Genomic DNA, 10,973 nt, shown 5'->3' on the forward strand with positions numbered 1-10,973 from the left:
TTGTTGGAGAAATTGTGCTGATAGACTTGCTTGACACAAGATTGCCAAACCTTCAGTTTGTGAAAAATACAATGTCTGCAAAGCACATAAGAGCAAAGCACAATATAAACTAGGTATGCCTATATTACATAGGCCAGTTTTCTACTACTGACTCATTGCAATTAGGCAGCTTATCTAGCCTTTAAGTTTTACCCCCTGTAAAATTGGTACATTATGTGCTCCCTATCTACTTCAGAATATGCAAGGAAAATGAATAGAATTCTTTTAAGGGCTTAGAGTTGCTAATATGAATGATGAGATATAACAACCTAGAACTTATACAGTTCATTGTACATAGATGTGCCCCCACTTAATTGAAATTTTTGGATATAAGGCACGGAAATCTTCATTTTTTTAAAAAAATGGAGTCTCGCTCTGTTACCCAGGCTGGAGTGCAGTGGCGCGATCTCATCTCCCTGTAGCCTCCACCTCCTGGATTCAAGCGATTCTCCTGTGTCAGCCTCTTGAGGGAAATTTTCATTTTTAGCAAACAATTCTAGGTGGATCTAAGGGCAGGAGAATTGCTCTCTCTCCTTAGAGACAGAACAGGAACTGTGTCTTTTAACATGTTTTGCTCAGAGCCCAGCACATCCCCAGTGCATATGGATGTTTAAAACTGTAGCAGGTAATGGATTTAGGGTAAAGTTCAGTTGATTTTTGGGGAATAAGATCCACTACAACCGATATTAACATATCTGTTGTTAAAATATTATCAAGTAATATTTTATTATTTGATAGAGGCCGCTGACTAAGCCTCTAAAGGAACTGTTCAATTGGCTTATTTTTTAATCACTTATCTTCTAGGATATCAATGAGGTTAGTTTAATGTTTTGTTTTTTATTTATAATTTATAGCAGAAATTGGACTATCACATGTTTCTAGTTTTATCAGAAAGTACCATCTCCAAGTCATTTCCATCTCAGTAAATGCTTATGTAAAACCTTAGGATCATATTCTTTCTCACAAACCAGTAAGCTGGGGTCATGAGGGTTTCTCTGTTCAAATACCCTGAAACATCATCTCTACTGGTTTTCCTCCTTCCCTGTATAACTTGGTTCTGAAGGGGGCAGTGAACTGAATACTGTATGTTTTGAAATTGCAAACCTTTTTTTCCTGAAATGCTTGACTTTGTAATGTGATTTTCTTTATTCTCTTCCTTCCCCTCTGTCACAGGCGGCATATTTTCTACCTTCAGCATCACTTAAATGGTAGGTTTCCTCAAAGCATGACCCAGTTGTCACCTGCAGACAGCCCTGGGGGGACTTTGAGTGACTTGCACCTTATCCCAGCAGGCTCCCAACTGTCTCAGGCGATGGAAGTAGATGGACTGAATGACTCTAGCAAGCAAGGCTACTCCCAGGAAACCAAACGCCTGAAGCGGACACCAGCTCCAGACTCCCTAGGCCTAGAAATGGAGCACAGGTTCATTGATCAAGTATTGTCAACTTGTCGGAACGTAGAGCAAGCCAGGTTTGCCAATGCATACAGGAAATGGCTGGTTACTTTGAGTCAATGAAAGAGGTGAATTAGTCCTGCAAGGTTCCCCTTTTAGTGCAATATTGCTTTCCTTTATTATTTACATAGTTGCATGAACTGTTTACTATGATTGGCTAACCATATGTTCTTGATCTTTAGGTTAAAAGTCCATAGTAAATCTTTCATTGTATTTATTTTGTTAATAACTGGCATTCCTGTGGGGATAAAATAATTGTATAATTTCTTCCTGCTAAACAGAGTCTTAAATTTTCTGTTTAACTTCTCACCGTTTGTATTTCTATACATGGGGCTTCTCATTTGGTTTTCCTGACGGGTTCACACACACACCTCTACCCACCTCAGTCCAATTGCTGCATAGGCAAGCAAATTCTCTTAAAAATTAAAAATTTAAGGCCAAGACAGGAGGATCACTTGAGCCCAGGACTTTGAGACCAACCTCGGCAACACAGCAAGACTTATCTCTACAAAAAGTAAAAAAAAAAATAGCCAGGCATGGTGCTGTGCACCTGTGGTCCAGGCTACACAGGAAGCTGAGGTAGAAGGATTGCTTGAGCCATGTTTGTGGCTATAGTGAGCCATGATTGCACCACTATACTCAGCCTGGGCAATAGAGTTGAGACCCTGTCTCTAAAACAAATTGAAAATAAACATTTATGTTGCAGTTCAACTTAAGAATGTTGGTATGAATGTTGAACAACTTGATGTAATTGTTTTGAATATCAAATGGCTAGATGAGTGAATGTGTAAAAACATAAACTGGTTCTCTTTCTCTAGCATGTTCTACTCAATTACCAAAGTCAGAAGTATTGGAATTTATATGAAAAAATGCTTCCAATGTAATCCATTTTTAAAATGGTTATTTAAAAAAAAGGATTTTTTTTCCTTGCAGTAAAGGAAAATTATTTTTATTGCTAGTTTTGATAGATTATTTTTACCTCAAATTTGGTATATACCAAAACATGTCAGTCCTTATAACATTGATTTTTTTCTGAAAACCTGGAATGCCATTTTTAGCTATTACCACTTTTTAATTTCAAATTCACTTATGACAGTGGGAGAAATATATACATAAATATATCCATAAAAATCTTCCTTTTAAAAAATCCAAATTATTGAGGATACATCATGGAAACTACAAAATTATCATGAAGTGACTATTAAAGTTTACTGGCAAATGCCAGGGGAAGGAATAGTATATGAAAAACAAAACACTTTGATACTGAACTTAATCAGGGATGAGGTACCAAAGTATCCACGTTATAGCTGTAGCTTATGTTTTCAATAATAAGGTCTGAGTTTTTCAGGTTGGTGGGGTGAGGGTGGGGAATGGGCCAAGTAACGTCTGCTTTCTTATATTTGCCCTTTTGTAATGGTCTGTGTTTCTTCTTTTCATATATTTTCTGTCTTACCAATCCATTACATACTTTTTGTCACTTTTGTGCGTCATTTTTGCGTATCTTTCCTTTCTTACTTCAGGGGTATGTCCTGAAGATTTCTACCCCCTATTTGCAATGAATTTCATTCCTCATCTAAAATACATGCATATACCAGAAATATGAACAAGAGTAGCCCTTCTAAAAGTTTCCCTAATGATGGAAGCTGTCAGTTGTCCTGTTTTTGTGCAGAATATGAGTAATAGTGGCAGAAATAAGTGTGAGAACCATGCTTTTTCTGTTGTTCTTTTTACTTGCTAGGTAGTTTGTAAAGTGGAGATTAAGATGCAAGGAAAGGTAAACGTCTTCTATCTCACTGTTATGGAAAGCCTGGACTTGTACATTGCCTTGAAGAAGAAATAGGTCCTTTACTTGGGCATCATGATTTTGCTGAGTGGCAGACTGTTGAAGTGAGTGAGACTTAAGAACACCAGAAAAGTTGTCTAGCCTGGCTCCAGTAGACAGAATTTGTTCTTCTCTAAAGTCAAAAATTACCTTTTTATATCTTATATTGTTGAGATGAAAAAAACCATTATGAATATAATTCCATGGCCCTTTGTGTACAAAGCATATTTTGAATCAAATACCTCAAGGTCCACCTAGACCTCTATGGATAAAATCATAAGTTTATGATTTTTAGCTCCTGTGAGGGTTTGGGGGCAAACTACACAAAGAAGACCTGGGTGATTCAGCCCATTCCACTAAAATATGTTGCCAAATTCTGGCCTCACTCAGTATTACCTTTTTTCCTAAGAATTATTTTTCACATTCTTAGTAATAGGGCTTCTTATGCTTTGATGTGAAAAAAAAAAAAAAAAAAAGAAATGAGTGTAGACAATACCTTATAAAATATTAGCTAACTTTTTATAGTGCTCTATGCCTTTGTGTACCTTCCACTGATCATCTTGCCATCTTTGGTGTTAACTATTTTCATATCTTCTAAGGCTCTTAACCCACTCTTTTCTGAAGCCGTGTAATCCTTTAATATATCTTGGTTTCTTCCTAAAAGTTTTAAGTAGAGAGCAAAAATACAAATATCCAAAGGATACTGTTAGTATGTAACTTATGTGTGCTGCTTTATTTCTAGAGTTTGCATTTTTTAATTGTTCATTCACAGAAAATCCTAATACTGCCCTATATGGTTGGCTTTTTCCCTAAGTGGTCAACATTTAAACCCACTATCCTGTAGCATGATAATGTCTTTGAGATCTTATAATGGAAAGGATCTGTCTATATTCTGGGACTTGCTAGTCTTCACTTATTTTTCTTTTTTTTTTTTTCTATAACTCTCTAATTGTTAAAAGGAAAAAAATGGCTTATTGACACATATTTCATTAAACTTTCACTGGAAGAACAGTGAATTGTACCGTACCGCGGATTAGGAATACTACTGACAAGCTAAAAGCATTAAGATCTGTAACTGTCCACCACCACCTTCACCCCACCTTTAGTGTACCTTAGTGTACCTATTTTGGCAATATAGTGTTTTCCAGATTCTACTTGTGCTTTGGACATTGTGAGGACTCATTAAATATTTATCAAATTAATGAATAACAGAAGAAGAGAAAGATTGGTTATGAGTGATAGAATGAGTGATGATTGAGAAATTGATGGATTAGTGCAATGGATTGTGAATGAATGATGCTTTCTAGCTTCGTAGTACTTGGCAAGAGCTAGCACATATAGAATAAGTTGATTTAGACGTTTTTTTTTCTTCATTTCATTACATTGTTTAAACTTGTTAAATCCCAGCCAAAAAATACAGTTCTGTCATTGTCAATTAAGTGTACTATATGTTAAAAATTTATAGAGCTAAATAACCCACTTGCATTAAGAATACCACTTTCTGTTCATTTGTGCTATTAGAGGACAGATCCTGCATACAGAGCCAGAACTACTTTTGGTCATCTGAAGAAATTCTTTGATTTCAGTGACTTACTGATCTGTACCTGTGCACATATCATCATTTTGTGCTTCTCCTTTCTTCCCTGTAACTTGAACTGTGACTCTTTCAGATATTTTTTAAGTCTGTGTGAGTCATTTTTTAAGCTTAGGGATTTGATACATATTAATGTCCGCTATGTCTTTTCTAGATTTTAGCCTTTTAATACCTCTTAAGAAACTCTGGGCCCAGACTTTCAGTCATATTTCTTATTCCTATGGTACAGTTCTCACTTAAAGGCTTAATTATTAATACGGTTAAATGTATACAGGTTACGTGTAAAAGTACTTAAATTTTCAAATAAGGGCTTATGTGATACAAGATGTAGAAACAAAAGCTTTTGGATTTTTATGCAGTAGTTTGTAGGAAAGCATATATTTAGTAGATTGTATGTCATTAGGTATGTTCAGGTCATGCCAATTTGTGCTTGTTGAGCCACATACACACATGTATGTGTGTGTAAAAAGAATTTTTAATATTGTAGCAAACGAATTGTCAGTTTCACAAGATGGCAAATACCACCTACTGTACAACAGTCTAATAATCCCTACCTTAGTTCCCCTGAGTTATAGAAGATGCTAAATAAAGAATTAGTTATAAAGGGAAGTAACATGATTTTTTTTCCAAAAAGCTGTTTTAAGCTAATTATTATTTTGCTACTAGAAAATTATATTTTGAAACTTAAAGATATTTAAAGTATGCTAGAAAATTTGAACATGATAACAACTGAACTTTTTGTCTTGAATAAATTTCTCAAATAGAGCTGTGCAACCCTAGCACTTTATGTGTTGCTGCCTCCCCACACCTAGGTATGGTCTGTAATAAGCTCCTATTTAATGGAGAGATGTGTGGAGGCCCTGGGAAGTTAACCCCTAGAATTCCTTATTGTCACATAGTGTCTTTTAAAAAATAACTATACAGACTGTGTTAATTCGAGTGCCTTTCTTACTTTTTTGGGGAGCAAGATTATATTTAATGTTTAAGAAAATAGGATGGAAGTTTTATCACACAGTTGATTGTGGCCCACTGTTTTATTTATTCCCATCACTAGGCATGGCTCCATAGTGAGAGACAGATAAAAAGCAGGCAGGATGTTTTGATTATTTCATGAGTTTCATTTTAAAGCACCACACCAAGATTCTGGTTTTTTTTTTTTTTTTTTTTTTCTGGCAACTAATGTTTTGGCAACCATTTAGAGGATGGTATGTGGACAATTAAAGATTAGTCTAAAACCTGCGTTCAGAGGGAAACAGTGGCACTCTGCCCTAAAATAAAGGCCAGAATGTTGTCCTAAATGAATCCTTTGCCTTACTTATGGGCCTTCCTTCCCTCTCAAATTTAGGCATAATGTAATATAGTTGAAAGGGGTAAAAGCAGTACTTGCTTTCTTTCAGATATTGGGGGAAAGAAGTAAATGCTTAAATGGAATTTTAAATGTATCATTTTATCTGTTTGTATATGGAGAAGGGAAGGATAGGAATTCCATATTTGAAGATAGCAAATAATTGTTCATTATAATTTCATAGAAATATATAGCTAAAGATTCCAAAGTGCTTTTACAGAGAACTGCTGAATAATGTATTCCTAAAGGGCAGCAATATGCCACATTCATGGTGAAGACAGAAAATCAGTGTATCAGTTGTGGATCTTAGGTGGGAGAGGAAACCTCAGGTTCCCAACTTTGACTTCTCTACTCTCACAGGTCATGTTAACACTGTAAAACCAAACTCTTTGCTAAGAACAATACAAGGCAGTAGTTCAGTCTGCTGATGAAACCTTGTGCTTCCAAGAATATTAGCTATATATAATTTGTTCTTACTGGACAGTAGAATGGTCCAGAAAGCTAACCCTGACATTACTTTTGTTAGTCTGTTGTTATTCCTCAGGGTATAGACGATTTAGTAAATTTAGGACAAATTTTATATTCAGTGGCAAAAAAGAAAAGGCAAAAATATGCTAAATATATTATTAGCTCTTAAATTTTAGTATAGATCATATTTTTTAATAAACTATTACCAGTACAGTAGCTAGTAGATACTCTGTGACTGCCTCGTTGTTCATCTTGCTGCTTTGGTTCCTATGGCTCTAGTATGATGAACATTCTTGTGTCTCCTCTGGAAACGATTTTTGTATTGTATTTACATCTTTGGTAGAGGTGGGGATGATTGTATTTTGTTTTAGTTGACATCATTCTCAATTTTTATAAATACTGTTGAGGAAAATGATTACCATTGGTTTTCAAATTGTTGACTATTTTGCTTCCAAAGACTTCAGTTTCCTTTTATGTGTAGACCCCATATATGTTTTAACCCCATATATAACGCAAGTGTATACTGCCTTGCACGTTGTAGGAATTCAACAAGTCAGAATTGATAGAAGCTAGAAGCGTAAAACTAGCTTATCTCTGTTATCATTGTCCATATTCTTAGCTTTGAGCATTTTGCATAGAATACATCATTAGTTTCAAATGCACAGGGCAAGTGAAATTTACAAAGGATTTTTATTTTCATGTATGCTAAAAGTGCTCCTATTTAAAGCAGTTTTCTTGATTAGACCAACACCTTCCAGCAAAGTTAGAAACCTAACACAAGTGCTCATTTGCCCAAATTAACCAGATACTTATGTAAACTGTTTATATTAAGCCTTTAGTGGTTTAGAAACAATAACATTCTGGCTTTTCTTTCATACCTTTAGGGAATCAGCCTTAATTTTATGTATGGCAGTCACTTTCCTCAAAGGACTATGAAGCATACTTTAGATTGCTTGTTTATCTTTATAAGGTGATAGGTCATAAATTTGGGGTTTATTTGTCATACAATTTCACATGTCCAGATATTTACTCAAAGAGCATTCTATTAGAAATGTCAGTATATTATCCTCCCTTGCAAATATCATCTTGCATTTGGAGCAGGTATTTTTTTCTTATTGGTTAAAGAATGAGTATAGACTGAGTACAGTTATAGTAGGTGCTCAATAAATACTTAGTCACTGATTGATCTAACATCAAACAGCTTTCAGAAAGGAGACTGTTGACATCTTTTCACCAACGAGTATATTTGTAGAGTAATATATGTGTAGAATTTTTAAATTATATCAACTGACATGATTTATTAGGCTTATTTAGGCTTGAGTTAGTAACATGTAACAAAAGTATTATTTATACAGAACATAGTCGAAAGATAGATGTGAAAGTTTAAGTAGTATTGTGCAACGCACATTAATAAACGTATTTAAATGTCTTAATAAGCAGGTGGCTGAACTCTAGAGAGAACTACTGTAGTCTTCTGTGATCAGTATCTGTATTGGTATATCCAGTACTATCTGGTTTAGGTTCTTTTTATTTTTTCTTAAATCTTAACTTGCTTTCTCGTGTCCTAAGAGTGGTAATGATAAAATGTGAAGTTACAATAATCTGCTTGTTTTCTCAGAACATCTTCAGCATGAGGGGGAACTTTTTATAAATGATACAGTAGTTTCAGCAACTGTTAATTTTCAAAGCATTTTTGACAGAGTTTACCTAATGTAAAAAGATAAAGCAGTTTTATAAACACAAACATTCCTACCAGAGTTGTGAGGAACAGAGTGTGTAGTAGAAATGTAATTAGGCATTGCCTCCTGGCGACGTTCTTGATGCATGACTATGATGCTGGCTACTGACTGAGATGACTACTATCAGTGTTGTATTTTGATGTATGTTGTTTTTAGGAAAATAATGGAATACATTCTAGATTAACTTACTATTTTTGAGTTGGAAAAAAATAAAAGATGAGGTATAAGTATGCCAAATATTCAGATACCACAATAGCTTAAAAAAGGAGAGGAAAAAAAAAAATCAAAAGCCAGTTACGATTTTTTAATAGCATCTAATTTTTTTTTACCCAAATTTGTTGGACACTAGTCAGTTGCATAATTTAACTTGGAGGAGCTTTTATTTAAAAGAACGTTCTCAGCTACTATTTTCTGCTATTAGAATTCATCATGCCTGTTAATTTTACATTGCTTGAAGATTTAAGCTGCCATCAATATTGTTTTAAGGTTTTCTTATAGTTTATGTTTAAATTGGAAAGTTACATATATAATCTGTGGTGCAAGGTCAGGCCTGGGCATTAAAGATAAGTTTGGCTAACTTATTTTACTGAAGATACTAATTGTCTTCCCTTTGTTGCACTGCTATGTTTCTTGATCAATTTTTCCAACAGTCTACATTGAAGTCCTTTAGCTCTCACCATATACTAATTGACATTTGTTAAGGATTAAATATGCTGTGAATTCTTTTTACACTTCAAATGCATATCTTACAGAGAGATAAGAATGAATTTTGCAATAATTTATATGCAGAGTGTGCTTATGGGTTTCTGGGATTTTGAGTTAGTACCCCAGAGTGCTTAAATATGATGCTAAATCTAAGGCTAATGTAATGACTGTGGATTATCTATATCCGTATTGTTCAATAGATATATAATGTGAACCATAACATAATTTTAAATTTTCCAGTAGCCATATTAAAAAAAGCAAAATTAATTTTACAACATATTTAACCCAGTATGTTAAAAATATCATTTCAACATGTAATCAGTATAAAAGATTATTAATGAAACATCTTCTTTTTCTTCCATACTAAGTCTTAGATTTGAGTGTATTTTGCAATCACAGCACATGTCATTTCTGACTGGCCACATTTTAAGTGCTCAATAGTCACATATGACTCAGGGCTACTATAATGGACAGTACAGATTAATAGAGTACAAAGTATGACTTTATTTTATCTTTGGAGATGGTGAGGTAGGCATAAAATTATGGTACTTTAAAATTCAGAATATTTAGAAAAGCATCTAATAGAATTATCTACTTGTTTTCCTTCATCTTTATTTTAATATGCTATAGAAGTAGTATGAACCTGTTCCAATTTGCCAAGCATTAAGGAGGAATAATCCCAAACCATGTAAAATATCATGATATACTGATTATAACACATTATTAACAAATTTTTAAGTTGTATTCACTAAATTTTGTCCTGTTTCTTCAAAATAATATAGCTTAAATTGCATGTTAATTGAATATCTTACCTATTTTGTTTATATATTCTTACAATATAATAATGTATGTTAACAAACAGCCCTAGGAGTCTAATCCTCCTATGCAGCTGTCTTCCAGGACTTACTGGCACTTATTACATTGTAATAAGTGCCAGAAAAGTAAAATGAAATATTCTTTTTTTCATTAGATTTGTTCTTATGTGACCATGTACCAAGCCAGCTATAAATTATTATATTTCTGTAGAATATGGAAAATAGTGCTTGTCTTACCTTTGCTAATTGTTTGCAATTTCTAAGTAAACCTTTCATCTCCTAAAATGAGTGTTAAGTGTGATTTTATTTTTATTTTTGGTGCTTTAAACTTGAGTCTAGTCTACCAAGCTTTCCATTTTATTTGCTTTGATGGTGGTGGGGGGTAGAGGTGTGAACTGTTGTCTAAATGATAATAATTTTATTACCTGCATTTGTAGAAAGAATAAAAATGCCACTATGTCTAGAACATAAAAGAAGTGCCAAAAACAAATTAGAGAAATCGCCACAGTTGTCTTTAAATTGCATTAACAGTGACTAATTGCCTTATGAAAGTTATTATGACTAGATACGCTTTTTTCCCATATATTTCAAATGAAGCGGTAGAGCACGCAGAATTACTTGGTTATTTTAGTGTTACATCCTATGTTTTCTCAAGCCTGAGTCTCACTTCTGTATGTTATAAACCAGATAAAGCAGTGTCGCATACACAATATAAAACATAGAAAGACTCTAAAAGGTATTTGATAAAGTGTATACTTTTTTACTTAGATTTTAAATATTTCAAAAGTGTATTGTGGGGAAGACCTCTGTTACTTTAACTTTGACTATTTAGTATTATATTTTATATAATGTACTACTATTATGTATATTTTGGGTAGGAAATAGGATATCAAATTTACATGGTGGTGAAGTACCACAATTATTTTAAATTGCAGTAGTGGCCAGTTGCAATGCCTCACACCTGTAATCCCAGCACTCTGGGAGTCCCAGGCG

The 10,973-nt window shown here is 33.9% G+C and overlaps 1 protein-coding gene across 9 annotated transcripts in view; it reads left to right on the plus strand.

The window, feature by feature from the left end:
- The window catches only part of PTAR1 (protein prenyltransferase alpha subunit repeat containing 1), a 50,638-nt gene extending 40,373 nt beyond the window's left edge, over window positions 1-10,265 (plus strand). For 5 of the 9 annotated variants that reach the window (XM_078366939.1, XM_008995838.5, XM_017973115.4 and 2 more), the window contains one exon: window positions 1,213-10,265. In XM_078366939.1, the coding sequence (XP_078223065.1) occupies window positions 1,213-1,555 (343 nt within the window). In that variant the 3' untranslated portion in view covers window positions 1,556-10,265. The remainder of the gene's footprint in view (window positions 1-1,212) is intronic. The other 4 variants (XM_078366947.1, XM_002742871.6, XM_008995847.5 and 1 more) reach the window with 2 other exon arrangements.
- The last annotated feature ends 708 nt before the right edge of the window (window positions 10,266-10,973 follow it).

The sequence above is a fragment of the Callithrix jacchus genome, chromosome 1 (assembly GCF_049354715.1).
Source record: "Callithrix jacchus isolate 240 chromosome 1, calJac240_pri, whole genome shotgun sequence".
Classification (NCBI taxonomy): Eukaryota; Metazoa; Chordata; class Mammalia; order Primates; family Cebidae; genus Callithrix; species Callithrix jacchus.